Source organism: Ipomoea triloba, chromosome 4 (genome assembly GCF_003576645.1).
Source record: "Ipomoea triloba cultivar NCNSP0323 chromosome 4, ASM357664v1".
Taxonomy (NCBI): Eukaryota; Viridiplantae; Streptophyta; class Magnoliopsida; order Solanales; family Convolvulaceae; genus Ipomoea; species Ipomoea triloba.
Genome location: NC_044919.1, coordinates 2,440,042 through 2,462,650, shown reverse-complemented (window position 1 = coordinate 2,462,650; position 22,609 = coordinate 2,440,042). Strand labels below are relative to the sequence as shown.

The 22,609-nt window shown below is 35.5% G+C and overlaps 3 protein-coding genes and 1 pseudogene across 4 annotated transcripts; 3 read left to right on the top strand and 1 right to left on the bottom strand.

The window, feature by feature from the left end:
• The first annotated feature begins 6,793 nt into the window (after positions 1 to 6,793).
• On the top strand, positions 6,794 to 10,492 carry LOC116017825 (AUGMIN subunit 7). The gene is made up of 9 exons (XM_031258468.1): positions 6,794 to 7,052; positions 7,142 to 7,227; positions 7,643 to 7,704; positions 8,151 to 8,242; positions 8,374 to 8,499; positions 8,859 to 8,949; positions 9,079 to 9,186; positions 9,479 to 9,577; positions 10,073 to 10,492. Exons 1-9 carry the CDS (start codon positions 6,919 to 6,921, stop codon positions 10,268 to 10,270), a joined length of 996 nt encoding a protein of 331 aa, XP_031114328.1. The 5' UTR covers positions 6,794 to 6,918; the 3' UTR covers positions 10,271 to 10,492.
• Positions 10,493 to 11,725: 1,233 nt separating this feature from the next.
• Positions 11,726 to 14,568, top strand: LOC116017824 (aspartic proteinase CDR1-like). 2 transcript variants are annotated; one of them, XM_031258467.1, is made up of 2 exons: positions 11,726 to 12,388; positions 13,080 to 14,568. In XM_031258467.1, the coding sequence occupies exon 2, from the start codon at positions 13,196 to 13,198 to the stop codon at positions 14,372 to 14,374; it is 1,179 nt and encodes a 392-aa protein (XP_031114327.1). In that variant the 5' UTR covers positions 11,726 to 12,388; positions 13,080 to 13,195; the 3' UTR covers positions 14,375 to 14,568. The 2 variants fall into 2 exon arrangements, with proteins under 2 accessions (XP_031114327.1, XP_031114326.1); XM_031258466.1 differs by lacking the exon at positions 11,726 to 12,388 and adding an exon at positions 12,794 to 12,974.
• Positions 14,569 to 15,577: 1,009 nt separating this feature from the next.
• On the bottom strand, positions 15,578 to 16,630 carry LOC116017873 (annotated as a pseudogene).
• An 813-nt stretch (positions 16,631 to 17,443) lies between these two features.
• On the top strand, positions 17,444 to 18,796 carry LOC116015577 (probable glutathione S-transferase). Its single transcript, XM_031255683.1, has 2 exons — positions 17,444 to 17,831; positions 18,167 to 18,796. The coding sequence occupies exons 1-2, from the start codon at positions 17,520 to 17,522 to the stop codon at positions 18,518 to 18,520; spliced, it is 666 nt and encodes a 221-aa protein (XP_031111543.1). The 5' UTR covers positions 17,444 to 17,519; the 3' UTR covers positions 18,521 to 18,796.
• The last annotated feature ends 3,813 nt before the right edge of the window (positions 18,797 to 22,609 follow it).

Sequence of the window (22,609 nt, the reverse complement as noted above, 5' to 3'; positions counted from 1 at the left end):
TCATAGCATATAAAATTTAAATTTAAATTTTGTATAATTAATATAGTCTCTAATTAATCATGTACACATTTAGATAAATTTATAGAAAAAACTTACATAATTAATTTCATTTATTCCTAAGTGTATTTCATATATATTATGATTCCAACAATATGAATAATAACTAAGAAAATTATATTTAAAAAAGATGCAAATTTTAATTTTTGTATTAGTAAAAAAATTTGAACGACCCATGTTTAATTGTAATTATACAATTATTATTATAATTATTAACTTATTTATCATAATAATTATTAGTCAATTATATTAATATACATACAATCAATTTTTTAATTACTGTAATAATTATTAGATAATTAAATTAATATTGTACAATTATACTTTAATACTTTAAATATAAATGTTATATATATATTATCCAGCCACTTCTGTTATTATATATATAACCTATACATTGTGGTTTGATAGAGTTTTTTACATTTTTAGTCCTACAACTGTAGTGGCGCTATTAGAATTGATCCACGACTTTCAAACTTTGCAATTTCGGTCCACGATTGTAGTGGCGCTATTAGAATTAATTTCTAAATGATTAAATTTGCTACATATCTTTTTAGAAATTAATTAGTTTTAATTTTAATTAGTTTACCAAAATCAAAATGATTTTAGAGTCTAGTCTGACATGATCACATACTTTTTAGAAATGAATTAGTTTTTGTTTTTTTCAAAAATGGATGGCGTGTTGAAGATGCCAATCAATGTTTTCTTGCTTGAAAGAGAAAATTTTTTTAAACATGTAAATGCCCATTTAACCATGCTTGAAAGGGGAAAAAAATTCGGCCAAAAAATGACAAAAAATATGCACAATTTTTTTCCGACGAAAAATTGACCGAAAAATTCGCCGGAATTTTTTTCCGGCGAAAAAAAACTACCGGAAGGACCATTTTTGCAAAAGAAAAAATAGTCGTGGACTGAAATTACAAAGTTTAAAAGTCGTGAATCAATTCTAATAGTGTCATTATAGTCGTGGGACTAAAAATACAAAAAACTCTGGTCTGATATAACCAAACTCTTGGTAGCTCGCAATTACTTGCGCACTTAAATCAGTTCCATAGTGACATAGTGTACGTTCATCTACTTTAGTGCCAAACTATATAAATAATTTATCGCCACTCCAAGAACAATGCAGCTAACTACTTAATCAAATCATTCAATTCAATATAATATATTTCATATTTTTTTAATCCAAATAAAACATAATAGTCGGTATTAATGTATCAATGATATATAATTTTTTTTTAAAAAAATAATAAACCAAAATTTTAAAGATTACAGTTTTTTTTTTTTTTTGTTACAATATAATGAAAAAACCTTTATATGAGGCAAACACTTTATGTTCAAATGAGTTTATTGATAAATTTTGATTGCCAATGTAAGACTTCTACATTTGTTTAATTAATTGTCTAAAAAATGGTCTCGCGAGATTTTATAATCTATTATTCAACTTTCAAGTTGATTTTTAAAACCGATTGTAGCATACTGTTGAGAGTTTAATTTTTGTTCAAATGTTGAGAACCACATCACTTTTAGTCTTTTACCCTCCTAAGGTATGCCAACGTCCATGGTGGACGTGTTTGTTTATTTTAATGATGAATGACTAAAGCTTGTGTAGAGTGAGATCTATTAATTCATAATAACCAATAAACCGGTAACTTTATCCCATTTCTTCAATAAGAGATTCAAATATAGAGATTTCAACAAATTCGTTGAGATGTGATTAGCATGGCATAGTAAACTCTCTCAAAAACTGCCAAAGCAAAGTACAACCTGATCATACACAATGTCAACACAAGCAAAATATACTACAAAGAATTCAACATTGTGTGGAAACACAATCTTGAAGTGCTAAGCTAAGAATATTCTAAAAACGCACCACACAACATAATATATCAAATCATTCAATATAATATATTTCACATTTTTTTAATCCAAATAAAGCATAATACTCCGTATTAATGTATCAATAATATACAAAATTAAAAAAAAAAAACAAAACAAAACAAATAAACCAATCAAAAAACAGTAGTGATTAGCGCCAAATAATAAATCATAATAATAAGAATTAGTAAAACAACCGTGGTTAGCCGTGAAACAAAAAATAAATTAAGCAAATATAAATAAACAACATAAACAAATTTAAATAAACAAATATAAACAATATGAACAAAAAACTTCCAATATACCTCCACATCTTCGAGCACAGATTCTAAGGTTGCTACTCGATTGTTTTTTTTTTCGTAAAGACGAATCAGTTGTACTTTTATTGCTCACACAGTACTGTAGGCATTTATCTTATTTAGTAAAACAAAAATAAGGACCATTATATGTAGATTTTTTTTGTGTAATGCGGCTAAAGTGGTAAGATGGAATGGAAAATGTGAAATTTGTTACATGATTTATATAGTGGTACTGGAATAGTTTATTTGGAAAACTTTAAAAATATGCTAATTGATTAGAAGACATATGTATCAGAATAATTTGCAAGCAATTTGTCTTTTTTAATGTAATTTGCCTTTATATTAGCATTCAATTTGTCTTATTTTGTATGCAATTCACCTTTTTCAATTAGATCAATAGTTTTATTTCCCTTTTTTGTATGCAATAGATTTAGGATAAAGATTGAAATTATAAATGACACAAGATTGAAAGAGAGACAATCAGCAAAGAGGACTATATATGCATATATATTCAGCATCAGACGATTTGGATTTGTTTATAAACTTCATTAACTTCCTTCATATGCATGTAACGTATGTCGTCTTATGATTTGCAGATTTTTGTTAACAAAAATACAATATGTATTCTTTTTTTATTATGTGGCTAAAATAGTGAGATAAATCGGAAGATGTGGAATTGATAAGGTTATATAATTCTTTAAATGCATGATTTATATAGTAATATTGAAATTGATTAGATAAAAAGTATATTAGGAAAAATATAAAAATCAACCAAATAAAAGGTGAAAAATTGGTTTAATAAGTAATATATGTATAGTAATTTGTGTAATTATTGAATTAATTACCATATATAATATCTTTATATTAATTTGTCTAATTATTAATTTAATTAACAAAATAATTATTAGTCAATCATATTAAAATCTATTCAGTCAATTCCATAATTAGAAAAATAATAATTCCTTAATTACATTTAATTTATACAATTAATTTCTTAATTCCTTAATTAGAATAATAATAACAATAATAATTGCAATTAGAATTAATTAATTAATTGTGTGGATTTTTTTTTTAAATTTCTTTGCCATACAAGATTCGTTTGTATTAAAATCTATTCAATTAATTCCTTAATTAGCAACAATTCCTTAATTATATTTAAATCTATTCAATTAATTNAAAATTAAAAAAAAAAAACAAAACAAAACAAATAAACCAATCAAAAAACAGTAGTGATTAGCGCCAAATAATAAATCATAATAATAAGAATTAGTAAAACAACCGTGGTTAGCCGTGAAACAAAAAATAAATTAAGCAAATATAAATAAACAACATAAACAAATTTAAATAAACAAATATAAACAATATGAACAAAAAACTTCCAATATACCTCCACATCTTCGAGCACAGATTCTAAGGTTGCTACTCGATTGTTTTTTTTTTCGTAAAGACGAATCAGTTGTACTTTTATTGCTCACACAGTACTGTAGGCATTTATCTTATTTAGTAAAACAAAAATAAGGACCATTATATGTAGATTTTTTTTGTGTAATGCGGCTAAAGTGGTAAGATGGAATGGAAAATGTGAAATTTGTTACATGATTTATATAGTGGTACTGGAATAGTTTATTTGGAAAACTTTAAAAATATGCTAATTGATTAGAAGACATATGTATCAGAATAATTTGCAAGCAATTTGTCTTTTTTAATGTAATTTGCCTTTATATTAGCATTCAATTTGTCTTATTTTGTATGCAATTCACCTTTTTCAATTAGATCAATAGTTTTATTTCCCTTTTTTGTATGCAATAGATTTAGGATAAAGATTGAAATTATAAATGACACAAGATTGAAAGAGAGACAATCAGCAAAGAGGACTATATATGCATATATATTCAGCATCAGACGATTTGGATTTGTTTATAAACTTCATTAACTTCCTTCATATGCATGTAACGTATGTCGTCTTATGATTTGCAGATTTTTGTTAACAAAAATACAATATGTATTCTTTTTTTATTATGTGGCTAAAATAGTGAGATAAATCGGAAGATGTGGAATTGATAAGGTTATATAATTCTTTAAATGCATGATTTATATAGTAATATTGAAATTGATTAGATAAAAAGTATATTAGGAAAAATATAAAAATCAACCAAATAAAAGGTGAAAAATTGGTTTAATAAGTAATATATGTATAGTAATTTGTGTAATTATTGAATTAATTACCATATATAATATCTTTATATTAATTTGTCTAATTATTAATTTAATTAACAAAATAATTATTAGTCAATCATATTAAAATCTATTCAGTCAATTCCATAATTAGAAAAATAATAATTCCTTAATTACATTTAATTTATACAATTAATTTCTTAATTCCTTAATTAGAATAATAATAACAATAATAATTGCAATTAGAATTAATTAATTAATTGTGTGGATTTTTTTTTTAAATTTCTTTGCCATACAAGATTCGTTTGTATTAAAATCTATTCAATTAATTCGTTAAATTAGGAAAATAGCAATATAGGTATAGTAATATGTTCTAATAAATATAATTGTTAGTGTAGTAATCTTAAGTCTGACAATTATGTTGTGATTCATCAAAACCGCTGAAATAGTTTTGTTATCAATAACAATATTGTGTTGTTTTTCGTGCTGTTGAAGAATAGTTATGAATTTGTGCGATCAGTACGTGTTGAGAAGATGAAGATTACTTTGAAGTTTAAAGCCATTTGCAAATGTAAAAGATGAAGATTGCATTGGAAAAGATGAATATTACTTGGCTATGATTTGTGCGATCAGTGCTGAGATGATGAAGATTGCTTTGAAGTTTAAAGCCATTTGCAAATGTAAATGATGAAGATTTTATTGGAAAAGATGAATATTACTTGGAATGATTTGTCCAATCAGTGCTGAGATGATGAAGATTGCTTTGAAGTTCAATGTCATCTACAAATGGAGAAGATGAAGATTGCACGGGATAAAGATTGCTTTGAAGTTCAATGCCATCTACAAATGGAGAAGATGAAGATTGCACGGGAGAAGATGAATACTCTTAGAGGGATTTGTGCGATCAGTGNTAGAGGGATTTGTGCGATCAGTGCTGAAAAGATGAAGATTGTTTAGAAGTTCAAGGCCATCTGCAAATAGAGAAGATGAAGATTGATCTGGAGAAGAAAAATATTGCTTAGGAGGTGACTCATGAGAAATTAGAAATGAGGAATTAAGATCCTAAACATAGTTAGATAGATGTATTTATAGGTGCAAATACTTGTAAAATGACATTTTTGTCCATATTACAAAAATAGCCCTAAGTTTTGGGGGGGAAACTTGGCTAGACACTTCTATTATTATATATATATAGATATATATATAGATATTATATATATCTATAAAAATAATTATGACTCTTTTTTTTTAATTGAAATATTCAATATTACACACACGAAAAATCAAATTATGTCTAACCGTTAAAGTTAGTCATTGTGTGTATCCTCTCTGACATAGTCACATGTGATCGAGAACCAACTCATCACTACTTTGACCGTTAAAGTTAATCATTGTTTTGACTCATATCTTCTCTCACATAGATACATGTGATTACGAAATAACTCAAACACTACTTCCATTTTGCCCGTTTTTGTTTTAACCAAAAATTATTGATGGTAAAAATAATTAATTTAAATATTTATAAAATAATATATAAGTTGAAATATAAGTATCATGATGTGACAATAATGGTATTTTTTTGGATGTGACAACGGACATATTAGTGCCCGGCAAGCTAAGTTAATAGTAATATTAATACCGTTAATTATACCACTTTTTAAAATAAAATGATTAAATTGAACAAAACACTATTATACAGTCCCATATGTATTTTGACCTATAATTTATAAACTTAAACAATTTGTAATGATTACAGATTTAAAAACTTGAATAGATTAAGTGGACTTATGATCTAACTCACATTTTAATGTGAATTGTCTGAGATGACCTGTAGTGAAGTTAGACACATGTTGACTTCAGCACATATCCACTTTTTTTTTTTGAGCACATATCCACTTAACATCACTAATTTTGAGTGAATTATTAACCACAAACAAGTGTATTCAAATTTTCAAAATTTTAAAGTTCTAAAATGCTCCTATTGTTCCAAATGCACTCACTCATTAGAGGTATGTCTTTAACTGAGTCAAAGTAGGTAGATCCTTTGTGCGCATTAATATTTGATCCTATTTATTGGGTCATTGAGTTACCGTGATTTATATACTCTAAAATGATCTGTCAAGTCGGGGTGTAGAGGACCATTGAGTTGATCTGTAAGATCCTATACTAATTTATTTTACTTGAAAAAATATATACTTATGATATAACCGATCAATCTACATGTAATTAAAAAAAACAAAGAGTTTTTAACAGATAATATTGCATTATTAGTTAACAGGAAGTTTGAAAAATGATTATATTTACATTTTTTTTGGATATTTTAATTAATTAATTTATAAATAATACTTAATTTTAAACTTCTCCCAAATTCAAATACTCCACTGCAAAAAGAGCCAGATCGCTTGCAGTCCAAACAGTAAAACCAACATTCAATTCGAGTCATCGTCCGCTTATCTCACAGTGATCCGAGGAGAATTCCGGCGTTGAATTCAATCCACTCCGGCGGGGAATGGCGGCGAAGCAGATGGAAGAGATACAGAGGAAACTGGCGATGCTCAACTACCCGAGAGCCAACGCCCCTGCCCAGGCGCTCCTTTTCGCCGGCATGGAGCGCTACGCCCTTCTCGAATGGCTCTTCTTCAAGTACTCTTCTCTCCTCTCTAAACACGCGCATATGTAACCGGTTCTGTATCGGAAGTGTGATAAGGCTGCGACCTTTGATGAATTTGCAGGCTGCTCGGCGACAAATCTCCATTTTCGCAGCAGAATTTACAAGGGGATCCCGCAGATCGTGACGAGGAGACCTCTCGCATTCAATGTATTTCTCTATCCTTCTTAAACCTTTTATCCTGATTAGATAATTAGTTAGTATTTGGCTAAAATGAGACCCCTCGCATTCAATATGAAACCTTGCCGTCTTTGGCTGTAAAGTTTACTGCTGCTCGTAATTGGAGTTTAGAAGATAAAATTTTCACCGTAGTTGAAATTTCTAATTTTGGCTGCAAGTTCACCAGCTCAAATCTGTATTGTTCATAGAAATTATAGTAGAAGAATTGTAATGAACTCATTTTAGATTCTCAGAGTGTTTGTTTGTTTTATGGATTGGATTTGGTGTGCTGATTGACCTGCTGTAGGGTACACACTCTAACTCGTTATGACCACAATCATTTCTTAAAGTTTAGTTTAGGGTATTATATGACCTTGATTGGTGCAAAAGGTTTGTGCTCTTGCAGATCTGGCAGAGATTGCAAAATTTCTGGGTATAACTACCACGGTGGACACAGAGGCAATACAAGTGAGTAATTGCATTTCCTTGCTGCTATAGAATTTTTTATATTGTTGCATTTTCTCACAGCCAATCCGAGTAGACTAGGAGCAAGGGTTAGTTGTGCTGCATTTTCTAGTAGGCCACTTGTGATCATTGCTAACTTTTCCTTGATGATAGTTATTTGGCTTATGGTGAGTCTGGGAAGGTTTGAAGGGTTTATGGAAGTGGAATTCATATAATATTTGTAGGCTTCAGAAAAAAAAATCTCTTCCTCTCCATTAAAAGGCTCTTGTTGCACCTAATTGCCAAGAATATCCTTAAGAAATTCATCCATACACATGGTGGAGCAAGTAAATTAGGCATCTGTTATTTTATTTGCTTTGTTGTAAGTAGGATCCTTGTAACCTGTAAGTTTCATTTTCAGTTGCTGATCATTAACATAGATCTTTCCCGTTCCAATCCTCCGGTTGCAGGGCAGAGGTAGCTATGAAGATCGTACAGAAATGCTACGTCTGATTGTTGATCTTGTGGAGGCAAGCTTGTATGCTGATAATCATGAATGGAGGTTAGACTTTTACTTAAAGTTGATATTGATTAGAACTCTTAAAATTTTGATACATGATTCCAGATCTAGATTTGAAGTTTGGAATTTATAGATGAATTTATTTATTTATTTTTGGTGTTTCTCTCCCGTAGTGTTGATGAGCAGGTAGCTAAGGACATACAACTAATTGATGCCATAGCTGAGAAACAAGCACAAATTTTTTCTGAAGAGTGCAAGTTGTTTCCCGCAGATGTTCAGATCCAATCGATATATCCATTGTAAGAAACACCCTTTTTTGTATAGTTAATTGATGAGTTGCTTAAGAACTAGTTGCATTGATATATGAGAGAGGGAGAGTGAGAAACAATGGAAGAGAAGTGAGGAAACAAGAAAAACAACTTTCCAACTGTTAGGGAACTGAAAAGATATAAGAGGGTAGAGACTTAAAGAGGCCCTTTTCTGTTTCTAGCGTCAATTGATTTATGAAATATCCCTCTATTAGTGAAAAAGTAATATATCATGGGTTTTCTGGTTGCGGGAAAAAACCAACAAAAACAACAGCATGCATTTTCTTTACCTTCACCACGTTCACCAGTTGTAACAACTGTATATTACTTCAATCCAAGTTCACTTGCAGGCCAGACATTGCTGATTTGGAGAAGCAACTCTCAGATCAATCTAACAGACTTCTTAGTCTTCAAGAGATGGTTGATGATTTAGCATCAAAGGTTATACCTTTTTGGAGCCTGATACTCCTTTCAATCACAGTCTTGCTTCTGTTGGCATTCATATCACTTTCTCCATGTCATGTTTTCTTAGGTCACTGAGTTTATTTTTGATAAATTTTTGGTGTACAGCATCCATATAACCCAGACGAGGACTATGTGGAGGTTGAAGCAAAGTTGCGTGCCCATTTGGAAACCTTTCTAGAAACTGCAAGATCCTTTAATACAATTTACACTAAGGTTGGCTTTCATTCACTCTTTTAAGAAACTTGTGCTTATTGCTTATTCTCCCTCTCTCTTTTAAATTAAGTAAAGGCATATATCTGGTGACACTTTTTAAAGTAATCCCATTGAGTATTGCTAATTCATGTTCTACTTGTTCTGGAGTTGGTGCTTTATGATTTGAACTCTCCGACAATTTCATTGTTTTCATACTTAAAATTGCTCACACTTAATTCTAAACTGCTTGGGAAAAGGGGTAGTTTTCTGTCGTTTGGGATAATTATTCTTATTGTTATTTTAACATTTATAGGAAATTCGTCCCTGGACACACATGATGGAGGTACCGCAATTGCATGGATTTGGGCCAGCTGCCAATAGATTGTTGGAAGCATATAAGATGCTTTGGAAGGTACTTTATGTGAACTTCTTTCCTCTCTTAATTGTTGACGATTGTTATACCCAAAATGCCACAGAATATCTTCAAGGCTTTGCACCATTTTCAAAGTGAACTCTCATTGAATCCTTTAGTATATTTTATATCTCTTATTGCCAATTCTAACATTCTAGTCTATGAATTTTCTTTTTATTTTATTTATTCTAAATCAAATTCAAACCTCCACTGTATGTATACTCTATTGATCAATGCACCCATTGAAGAGAGAAACAAAGACAACATTAGGTGTTATACGTTAGCAAGACGATGGTTTACCATTGGATTTCTATCATCATCAGTTTTAGCTACTAAGCAGACTTCTGAAGCCCCGATAACCAGAAAAATGGCACATTTATTACTTTTATTTGTTGTCGACACATGACTGATCCTTCTTAATTCTTTTTGTTACTGTGTCTACTTGGAAGACAAAGACTAACAAGGCATTTGCGTGTCATCTTCCAACTTTGACAGTTCCTAGGGAACTTGAAGAATCTCCGAGACTCTCATGCAGCCGTTGCTGTTGGGTCATCAGAAACAGTTGCAGGGGAGCCATCTTCTGTCACAAGAATAATCTCAGAATGCGAAACTGCCTTAACATTACTAAACCGCGATCTAGCCATTCTTTCAGCCTCCATTGCTCGCGAGCAAGGGGAGGATGCCACCTCGTGAGCGTAAGTAGAGGAGAAGAGCACACACCACAGTAATTTGCTCTCTTACAGCAACCTTTTGTCCCTATTTTTGTCAAATATATTAACCAATTTGATGATTTATGGAATCATTCTCTGAGAGGTTGAATCTGATTGTGCATTAGTTCTGTGTATTCTGGTTATATGAGTTTTCTGCAGATTCTGGTTTTCCATTTCTCAGCAAGAATTGAAAGATGAATGAAAATGAGATATGTTTCAAATTTCAATTGCTTCTTCCACAATATGTACAGATTTGTAATTTCCACATTTGGCTCTCAAAAGAATTGCAGTAATCAGAGAGTTGTGGCCTGAGGGCATGTGCCACGTGGCATGGCTAGGAATAGAAGAACAAATCATCAGCGATGTTCACCTGATCTCTCAGTGTGGGAGCCGGCACCTGATCCTCATCTCCTTCTCCACTGTCAACAGAAGATAGGGTTACATCTTCTGGTAGCTGATCTTCATCGGACGGGAGAGATTGTGCCGCGTCTTCGTAGGCCGATTCAGCCGTCAAAGCTTCGCCGTCTTCCATTAATAACCTACCGGGAACAGGACAGAGGAGATCTCCGCCTTCAATATCGACCGGGAAATCCGAGATTCTACACTGAGATTCCTGCTCGTCGGCTGTTGGTGGCGCCGATAGCGGTAGCGGCACCGGCACCGGCGGCGTCGTTTCAAAATGAGTTGGAGGCGGATATTGAACAGCGTGGTGAGGAGGCGGGGGAATTTGCGCGGCGGCTGTTGATGGCGGCGATAGCGGTAGCGGCGGCGGCGTTTCAAAATGAGTTGGAGGCGGATATTGAACAGCGTGGTGAGGAAGCGGGGGAATTCGCGCGGCGGCGGCGCCGGAACCAAGGAGGTTTCCGGCATCATAATCTAAGGATGTTGAAACGGAAAACACTACGATCCAGCGGTTTAGATAGACCTCCGTGCTGTTGACGCGAACGCCGTTAACAGTGACGGCGCCGTTAACGGAATCCACCATGATTGTCCGGTTCGCCGCCAGAGTGGGGAAAATCGTGATTTTCGGCGGATATCTCGCGAGATCCTCTAAACGGTGCCGCGTGGGCAACACGTGGCTTCGGAAATCGAAACTGAACCCGCCGTGTCTGGAGAACAGCGCCCGATCAGACGGCGCGAACAGCGAAACGGCGCCCAATCTTAACATCTCCGACCGCTTGATAGACAAACCCGCAGCCGCCACAGTGAATCCCCTCCGCCTGATAGCCCTAACCGCGTGATCAAGAAACTTCCGGTCGACCAACGGCGGGTGAACCCCCGCCGGCGTATGATCTCTCGAACCGGAGCATTTCGCGGCTGACGTGGGGTCCAGTATACCGTCAACTCCATGGACGACGAGATGATCGTCGGCGTACATATCCGGCTGTTTAATCCTAACCGCCGAGATCGGTTTCTTGAACGCAGAAACCGAAACGGAAACTCCCCCATTGGAATTCCTCACGAAGAGGCAATCCCCTCTGTAGAACGTCGGCAGCTCTTTACCATCCCCCAGTGACGAAAGATTGTGCCACATGAGGGGCTCCCGGAGCGTGTGGTAGAGCAAGACAGCCGCCGACGGCCGCAGCGGCATGCGGTGGTTGGGGGAGAATTTCCCAACGGTAAACGAGAACGCCGTGAACGCAAAATCCGGCGGCGCCAAGATGGTGCCGGAGAAGTTGTGAGTGGATGTAACGGTGGAGAGGAGGGTGGAGGCAATGAGAGAGTAGCCGCGCGTGCGGAGGATCTCGGCCGCCGCATGGACGGAGGGCGGCGGTCCGGGGGTGGTGGTGGTTGCGGTGGACGCCGCCCATGTGATTAGGAGGCAAAAGAGGGGAAGGGAGATTGTAAGGATGTTGAAGGAACCGTAGCGGCGAAAGTCCATAGCTTTTTGCAGTGTATCGGAAAATCAAGAATAGCGGATTGAAATATCAAATATGGTGGACTTTTACAGAAGTCGAAGAATATATTGGCGTTGCAACGGGAATAACCGTCTTTTGGCGGGAATAACTGTACTACCTGACGGACCTATTGCGATAATTGGGTCGCAATCACTAGATCGGTCCATTCATTAGAAGTAAAACACAATAAAGCTAAGCCCAAGGTAATATGCCCTTAATTAAATTCATATTTAATAATACTTCTTTCAAAATTAATTTTAATAATAAAAAAAGAGTAAAAAGAAGTGGACCCTTGCGAGTGTGTATATATGGAAAAATTTTAAGATATATATATATTGGTCATTGTGATCGACATGTATAATATTATTATACATGATATTACTTTAAAGTGAATGATAATGAGGCATAATGTCAAGTGACATTGTAGCCTTTTCCATATACACACACTGCGCATCTAACCCTCTTGAGCCATAATATAATGTAATCAAGAGATTACTGCAGTAATAATAATATTTTTATCCCAAAAAAAATAAAAAATTCAAACATTATCCTATATATGTAATCAAGAGATTACTGCAGATTTCATGAATAATCTCTTCAATCCGCGGCACGCACAACGATTTTTCATTTCTTTTTTTCTGGCATTTATCATCTTCAATTCCCGAATCCATGCATATTTGATGCATTAAAGAACACATCTATCATTAGTCAACTGTAACGCAAAAACCCCGTTTTCATTTTCACACAATATATACCGAAGGGTTGATGTACGTAATAACATGTTTCAAGGTAAAATATAATGTGATCTATTTATCTGGATAAATTAAGGATTTAAGATGATTAATCTGAAGAAACTCGTTTCAATTCTCACCATTTTGGCCACCATATGTGCAGCAGCAGAAGCAGAAGAAGCTAAAAAGAATGGCTATGGCGGTTTTACGGTTGAACTCATCCACCGGGACTCACCGGCTTCTCCACTCTACAACCCTCTTCTTTCTCAGCGCCAGCGCATGAGCATTGCGTTTCACAATTCTATGAACCGCGCCGCCGGCGCCGCCTCCGCTTCGGTCCAGGTGCTCCCTGATCCTAAGGGCACATATCTCATCAGACTCTCCGTCGGCGGCCCAACGCCGGCTCCTAAACTCGCCGTCGCTGACACCGGCAGCGATCTTATATGGCTCCAATGCTGCCATGATTGCTCCCATAAAAAACCTCCCGATTTTAATCCCAACCGTTCCTTAACGTATAAACCAATCCCCTGTGATTCCAAGGCCTGCTCAGCTCTTCCCGGTAGCCGTTGCGCCGCCGTCTCCGCCACCGTCTGCGGCGGAGACGACCGCGGTAAAAACACGACCTGTCTGTATTCTGCAACGTATAACGACGGCTCGTTCAGTTACGGCGAACTCGCGACGGACACGTTTACGTTAGACGTAGTTTCCGGCGGGGAAAACGCGTCGTTTCCTGACGTCATTTTCGGTTGTGGATTTAAAAACCACTTTGAGAACAACGATACCGAAGTTTCCGGGATTGTCGGTCTCGGATCGTCGCCATATTCGCTCATTAATCAAATCGGCGGCGCCAGATTCTCCTACTGCTTAGTTCCCCTATCAAATCTGAACGCCTCAAGCACACTGCATATCGGCCACCGCTCCGCGGCGGTCCACGGCGGTCCCGGAGTGGTTTCCACGCCGCTGGTCATTAAACCTCCTACAATCTTCTACTACCTAACTCTCCTATCAATCTCCGTCGAAAACAAAACACTAAACCTAGTCGATGAGTCATCAAAATCCGTTCCAAAAGGCAACATGTTCATCGATTCCGGCACCACCTTCAGCTTTCTCCCGGCGGATATATATTTCAAGCTGGAAGAGACGGTGAAGAATTCCATATCACTGAAGCCTATGGAGCCGAATCGGAGGAGATTCCTGCGGCTGTGCTACCGGGATTTGGGGGCCGAGGATGTGCCGGTAATCACGGCGCGGTTTGACGGCGGCGGAGAGCTCAAGTTGAAGGCGGTTAATAGCTTTGTTGACATCGGAGATGGAGTTGGGTGTTTAGGGTTTGCTCCGACAAAGGGGATTCCGGTGTTTGGGAACGTGGCGCATACGAATTTCTTGGTGGAATATGACGTGGAGAAGATGGTTGTATCCTTCGTGCCTACAGATTGTGTGAAATGGAAATACAAGTAATGCATTTCTGTGCCAATTGAAACTACAGAAACCCTAAAATCCGACTATATATATGATTTGATCCTGTATGTTCTCATTTACTACTGGTGCAAATATGTTGAAATGTTAGAATGACATATATATATATATATGTGTGTGTTTGTGTGCGTGTATATACATGATATATGATAATACTAGATATATATTGTTATTTATATTTGTTGGGTTAGAGCATCTCCATGATTTTATTTGTAAAAAAGGGCTAGAAACTCGCTCAACGGGTATCTGCACGCACCGGTAGGGCGTACCTATGACTCTCACGCGAGAGACAGGCAATGGCATTTATCTGTGGCGGGTTTCACTTTTTTTTTTTGAAAGACTCCATATTTGCAGGAACATTTTTCATCATCTCTTGCTTGCCCCTCTCTCTCTTTCATGTTGGCATAATTTTTTAAAAAAAAATCATTTTTTTTTTTGAAGTAATGGTGGTGCCCGTTTCGCGCAGTGGGCATGTAAGTCACTATTTTTTTGACAATTTTTATTTTTCTTTTTCTCTCCTCCCTTCCAATTGGAGCGACAAAAACCTTTTAAAAAATCCAATAGATGAGTTTGCTCTTAGGTTATTGGTTTTTTTTTGGTAATTCAGTTCGAGTACACCCACGTTCATTCCGGGAGACCCATTAAACTCCGGTTCTCTCAAAATTCTTCCCCACAAAGAGAGCTCATTTGCCACTTGAGCTATTCCATTGGGTTGCGTTATTGTATGTTAATATGTTATTGATGATTTTTAAAGGGATATGTTCACCATAAAGTTGGTGAAATAGGCCCACACCAACCTCAGACGCAGATCAATTACTTTCATCAGTTCATGCAATCCGGTCAATTTGTATGCCTATGGTCAAATAGGCCCATGCATACCAAGGCCCCATCAGTTATAAACATCGAGGTTTAATTTAAGGCCTGTAAATAACAAGGATAGAGGTGACCCCGGCCCAATTTTGATCCTTAAATAACAATATAACATTATGTATTTATGTGTTTTTCTTTGATAATTTATTGATTTTTTTTAAAGGTAACCTACCATTAATATATGCATCGTTGAACTAGCAATAGCAATAACAATAAAATAACACTTATACTACATTGTAACAGAGTGAGTAGTACTCAAAAAAAAACACTTTATATTACTTATTTCCTTTCAATTTTAATGTATATCAAACATTATAATTGAAATTTCCAGTAATTTTATTCTTCTCAATTAATACCAAAAATTTAAAATCTCACTTTATTCCCACATTATTCTTTTCCCACCTAATTCTTTCCCTCCGACCAAATACCCTGCCTTAAAACATAAGAAAGCATAAATAAGAAGATAGATCATGTTCTTACATCAATAGTATGTAATCTCACAGGTTTACTGTGATATGGATATCTGCAACTTCACGAAGATTGAAGAATGATTCATTTATGTTTCGATTGGTTTAAGGATTTTCTGGTACTTTGTGATCATCTTGTCGCGAGGCGGCCAGTGATCCAGAATTGCAGGATGATTGTAGAAGTTGTGCATCCACTCCGACAGAACAGGGAATTTCTCGGCGTCGATCAATTTCAGGCCGGTTATCTCTTCGAACACGCTAGGCAGGTTAGCCAGCCACCCCAGTACGATGTCGAGGAATACGATATTGTTGTCTCCGCCGAAAAATTTCTTGCCGTTCAGCTGTTCTTCGATGAGTTTAAGGTTGTCCAACGCCTGAACAACACCTTCTTCTTGTTCCTTCCCTTTCGCGAAGTAACAACTCCTGATCGATGGCACCAGCTACATACATACAAACATCAAATTAAATCATAATCCACACCAAACAAAGTTAAAAGGTTGATGGTTTCAGTTAAGTTGGTCAAATTATTAGCTTAACGTATGGGACACAAAATGGTTTATTATTGACTTTATTAGTTTATTGGTATGGCCGGTCAGCATAAGCAAATTAAACTGATTTGTCTCATTACAGTTCTTTACCTACACATATTATCTGGGAGTGGTTGTAGATTTTGTTCGTTTAACTGATAACAAACTGAATAATGTGTTTTGTCTTTAAAGTTTACCTTATCCTCGCAAAACTTTGTCCAGGGCTCTGCCGAAAGGGTGTTGAGATAACAAGGGGCTGTTCTGCCATGTCTCCTCGATGTATTCAAGGATTCGCAGATGGGTTTCCCATTGTGGAGGAGGACAGGAATCTTTTTGTGGACAGGGTTCACAATCAAGCAGCCATTTTGGACCATTTCTCATCTTGTTGTGCCATTCTTGTCAGTTGTCACTGTCTTCAAAGTTTAGCCTTAGCTGTCATGTTAATTTTTTTCAACTAATTAACTTTGTCTATTTTTGGATCACGACAAAAACAGGAAATCAAATAAGAGAGGTACAACATACTAGAAAGATCATATCATGTATGTGCCCACCGGATTCAACCAAGAGATTCCTAGAGTTGTGTTATCGGGATTTGGGAGCCGAGGATGTTCCTTTAATCACGGCGAGGTTCGACGGCGGTGGAGAACTCAGGTTGAACCCGGTTAACAACTTTGTTGACATCGGAGATGGAATTGGGTGTTTGCTTGTGAGTGTAATTAATATAATTCAAATAGCTAGTAGCCTAGTATACATATTGTACCTGATCAAAACATTGTCCATGTCGTTGTTATAGTAGAATTCCCCTAAATTTTTTTTTTTCACCTTGTAATAAAAAGACAAAGTTTATTAGTTCATCCCAGATGAATGGCCCAGTAGGTGGGGGAAGCATGGTTAGTTTACTAGTATTCTTGTCAATACCTTCTCTAATGTAATTTACCTACTTTTTTGATGTAAAGGTTTTCACTGAATTTCTCTCTATCATCCAAGAAAAGACAAAGTTAGATTAGTCGAAGATAATTACATGGCCGGCCTGTAACATCACACATGATGATAAACTTAGAAGATAGTGACATAAGAAGTCAAGAATGACGACACAAACAAGATAAGATCAGAAATTCTCCAAAATAATGGCCACTAGTGAACCCTAAAATTCCATAATATTTAAATCAAATTCCATCCCTTAAGCAAAACTCGAATCACCCAAATTTGATCTATATAACACGCTCAGTATGTATAGATCCTGAACTGGCAATAACAGTAGCCATGGCAGAAGAAGTGAAGCTTTATAGGACATGGTCAAGCCCATTTGGCTTAAGGGTGGTGTGGGCACTAAACATCAAACACATTGAATATGAAACCATCCTCGAAGATCTGACCAATAAAAGCCCTCATCTTCTCCACTACAATCCTGTCCACAAAAAGATTCCTGTCCTCCTCCACAACGGGAAACCCATCTGTGAATCCTTGGTAATCCTTGAATACATCGAGGAGACATGGCAGAACAACCCCTTGTTACCTCAACACTCTCTCGACAGAGCCCAGTCACGATTCTGGGCAAAGTTTTGCGAGGATAAGGTAAATTTTAAAGACAAAACATATTATTTAGTTTGATATGCTGTTAAACAAGGAAAATCTGTAGCCACTCGGCTTCTAGATAGTATGCACTGCACTAGTAAATTTCACCTTGTAATCCTAATCAATTGTGGCCCTAATTGTCAAAGAAGGGCAATGAGACAAACCAGCCTTGACAGACCATACTAAAAATCAATAAAGTCAATAAAACGCTTCTGATTGAGTCTATTACTTTCAGCTAATAATTCGACCAACTTGACTAGAGTAGTCCCAATTTAACTTTGTTTGGTGTGGATTATGAATTATGATCTGATGTTTGTATGTATATATATATGTAGCTGTTGCCGTCGATCAGGAGTTCTTACTTCATGAAAGGGAAGGAACAAGAAGAAGGTGTTGTTGAGGCGTTGGACAACCTTAAACTCATCGAAGAACAGCTGGACGGCAAGATGTTTTTCGGGGGAGACAACATCGGATTCCTCGACATCGTACTGGGGTGGCTGGCTAACCTGCCTAGCGTGTTCGAAGAGATAACCGGCCTGAAATTGATCGACGCCGAGAAATTTCCTGTTTTGTCGGAGTGGATCGAGAACTTCTACAATCATCCCGCAATTGTGGATCACTGGCCGCCTCGCGACAAGATGATCACAAAGTTCCAGGCAATCCTTAATGCAATCGAAGCTAATAAATGAACCGTTCTTCATGAAGTTGCATGATTAAAAATGTGTTCTGTGACTTTTGTTTGGTTCTTGATCTATTAAGGTGTATTTTGTGTCAACTAAAATTAAAAGTTTGAGCAGATAGAAAGGCTATATATTTATATACTATATGCTAACTGCTAAGCATGCCGATATCCTTGGCCAATATATAAGACCTCTATTATTGTTATTTACACTTTCTTATGTTTTGAGGCCTTAAACCTCAATGTTTGTAAAAACTTATGGGCCCCAAATCTGGCCTATTGGGTCGATCATAAACATACAAAATTGATCCAATTACATAAAAGTGATTGATCTAATGATATGGAGTCGTTATACCATGGACTAGGGTCCACACAATTATCTTCAACTCAACAATTTATGCACCTAAAGATATAAATAAAAGAATTAAGACATTTTTTTTTTGTATAAAATCAAAATATTTATCACTCAAAATAGTTCTATATATGGGATAAAAACATAGACATAAATGCACTTATCACAACCCAACCATGTTCCAACAGAAGAGAAAACTTCCAACCAATAACAACAAATGAAAAAGGTTGCATGACAACCCAACGGGGTAGCTCAAGTGGCAAGTGAGCTCTCTTTGTGGGGAGGAATTTCGGGAGAACCCGGGTTCACTTCTCATAAGTGATGCATAAATTTACCAGAAAAAAAAAAGAACAAGGTTGCATGACTACTTTAATAATTTCACTACGTACAACCTTTTTGAAAAACCTTGCCACTTTATGTGAAATTTAGTCCCAATTCCAAACATAATAACGCAAAATACTACTTCTATTTCTAGATTCTATTTCCAACTTTTACTCAATAATCTCACAAAATTTTGATATTGATATTTTCTTTAAGACCTACAAATGAAGATAATTTATCATTCTTTACCACATCATACAATGGAGTAAAAGTGAGTGATGAGTATAATATAGAGTACATATAGTAGAACTTTGTAATAACTCTTCATCACTGCTCATGTTCGAGAGGCTAGTGGGGAAAGAAAATCACGAGATGTGTATCAATTAGCTTATACCACAAATGTTTGTTGCACATAGCCACTGCAAGCAAAGTAAATATTATGAACTTATTTTTAATTTTTTGATCAATTGAGTTGTACCTCGAACACCTTGCGATTGCAAGTAAAGCGAATCTTACGAACTTATTTTTTATTGGTTGACCAAATGAGGTGTACCTCGGATACTGTACGATTGCAAGCAAAACAAATATTATGAATTTATTTTAAAATGATTGACCAGTTGAGTTGTAGCTAAAAGGTTATTTGATTCGCCTCGTACATAACTACATGTAACCTAACCAAACTAAACCAATCCAATAAAGCCTGCTAAGGCTACTTTATGTTCTTCTTGAGATAAATACAAAGTTTTGATGGATTAAGAAATTGTTAACTTTTAAAAAGGTGTTATGATGTGAAGTTTAATAGCTAAAAGGTGGGCGAGAACGTGGTTTGATTAAGGTAATATAAATATGTAAAGTTTTTGGAGTGGTTGAGGCCAGGATGCTACTTTACATTAAAGTTGTTCCAATCAAGGATTGATTGAAGCTCTAGCCTTTGTCACACTCTATAACATAAACTTTTCTTCTTGGCTCTTGCTTGCTTTCTTGTCTTAAATCTGCAGATATTTAATAACTTAACCTACTGCGGTTATAATAAGCATAAAGTGTCTTTCGACTAAATCTAATATTATTTTTAAAATTTTTCAAAGAATATCTAAAAAACGACATTATAAGTGTTTTTTGTGTTGGTTCTTATAACCAAAGCTAAACAATGTGCCAATTTAATTGTTTTTAGTGGAATTGTATTATAAGTTCTAAATTAAAATAGTATTGCGTATTAAGTACTGTGATGTAATATTGTTGAGATATATAACTTTTTTTTACCCATGTATTTTTACATTTTATTGTATCATATGCATTAGCAGAATACCTATTATGTGTCCCAAAAGGTGTGTGTTTGAATGAGTAAAGTATGATTTTTTTAATCTGAAGATCAGGTCTTGAACTTCGGTATCAATCGTGACCTTACAAAATTCATAATTCTAAAATGCAATAGGGATTAATATAAGATAATCTTGTAACATGTTTTTTTTAATAAAAAAAATCATTTACCTAGTTGGAATAATGATGAAGCTAAGCTCATTGTGAATGATGATGACACCATTAGGTTGCTTTACTTTTAGTTTTGGCATTATAGCATTGGTGGTCCTTTGTCTTCAATTGTGACTTTTGGCAAGTATGATCTCAGTGCTGCCATTATAGAAGGCACTACCACCTTTTCCTGGATCTCTACGCTACATATATATATGGCAGACTTTTTGCGCATGCATGAGGTTAAAATTCTTGCATTTTCATTTTATATGTTTCTCATATGATACCACCCCTTGCCTTTTTCATTTTTGCATGCCCAATTTTATTGTTCTTTTAAAACCCTATCTCGAAATTGACTTTTCAAGTTGGTAGCCACCAAAGACTTTGTGGTCTAGTGGCACCTGGTTGCACTCCCATGTGAAAGGGGGTGAATTCAAGTCTCAATGGAGGCGATATTGACTAGTATTCAAAAAAAAAAAACTCAGTATCACTCTGATTAGTATGTGTTCCTTTTAATTTTGATGAGGGGGGAAGCATTTTTTTTTTTCATTTCTATTATTTGGTTGTAGCATATTTTTATAACAAACAAATACCCGAGTATTGGGTTATCGATCTTCAGAGAAGCGGGGCGTACTGAACACTAGTTACTAATATATTCACGTGAAGCTAATCCTAACGAAATTGATGTTTGACTGATTGCAAATTTAGTAGTAAAAGAGAATAATGAAAGCTTAGTTGATGAAAACAAATAGAGGGAGGGCAGGATTTCCGGGTTTAAGTGTTTAAAGGTTAGATATCTAATTTGGGTTAGACAAGTGTTTAAGATGCACTCATAAGGAGAATTATTCCCATAACTCCTACAAGATAAGAAATAGAACAAGCATCATAAACTACTCAATTAAATACTCTTTTCCAAGAGGTAAAAGCCAAGTGCAATTGTGGGTGCTCTAGTTTATATCCTAACTCCCATCAAGACATAAATTTAGCAATTGAAACAAGCAATTGGATCCTTAGCTTAATCACAAGCATCAACAATATTAAACACAATTGCATAACAAGTCATTAAACCCAAATGTAAATATAACATTAGAACATAAAGAACAAGGCAAATAGGGTTCATAAACACCTTTCACCCAAAAATCCCAAAGTTACTTTAGTCAATCATGGCTAGGCCATGGAAATTAAAGCTCAAATGTTAAAGAGTTTACAAAGACTAAGAAAGTAAAGGAAATGAAAAGAAATTCTCCCAAATATAGCTTTCCAAGCTTTCTTTCTTCCTCCCTAAGCCTTTATAGCTCCTTGAGGTGACAATCTTCTTCCCCAAAAGTGGTGGATCCCTCCTTCACTCCATTGAAGAGACAACACCCTTACACTCACTCCTTTTTGCCTAAAAAACGCAACTTAGCTCCTAGGATTTTGGAAAAATAAGCCTTATTATATAATGGAAGCAAAAATAGGGGCAAAATAGGCAATTCCGCGAAGCTGAAATCTGTACTGCGCAGGATTCTCGACGCATCGAGACAGGGGCTCGACGCGTCGAGCCTTGATTCTCCAAAACAGAATGGCTACTGGATACTAGGGCTCGATGCGTCGAACCTCGACTTCGGCTCCAACTACTGCACACTGGATGCTCTGGACGCGTCGACTGAAATCCTGAACGCGTCGAGGCCTCGATGTAAACGTTCTCCACCCATTTCGACTCCAAACAAGTCTTCAAATATTCACTTGCTTTTGAATTTGGTCTGCAATGATCTCAAAACAATGACAAATACCATAAAAGCACTAAATTCAAGAATAAAACAATGTATACATGAGAAAGCAAGGAAACATGAATTGGAAATGACAATTTAATACATTTAAGCTCAAAAATTGATCCAAATCAATTAGAAAAATATGCACAATTAAGATCATATCATTATTCACCCTTGTTCATATCTTTGTTTTGTGTGTTTTTGGGGA

Coding starts and splice junctions, on each gene's coding strand:
- LOC116015577 (XM_031255683.1), top strand. CDS start 17,520: ATGGCAGAAGAAGTGAAGCTTTATAGGACATGGTCAAGCCCATTTGGC. Junction 17,832..18,166: donor CAAAGTTTTGCGAGGATAAG/GTAAATTTTAAA, acceptor ATATATATGTAG/CTGTTGCCGTCGATCAGGAG.
- LOC116017825 (XM_031258468.1), top strand. CDS start 6,919: ATGGCGGCGAAGCAGATGGAAGAGATACAGAGGAAACTGGCGATGCTC. Junction 7,053..7,141: donor CTCGAATGGCTCTTCTTCAA/GTACTCTTCTCT, acceptor ATGAATTTGCAG/GCTGCTCGGCGACAAATCTC. Junction 9,578..10,072: donor CATATAAGATGCTTTGGAAG/GTACTTTATGTG, acceptor CAACTTTGACAG/TTCCTAGGGAACTTGAAGAA.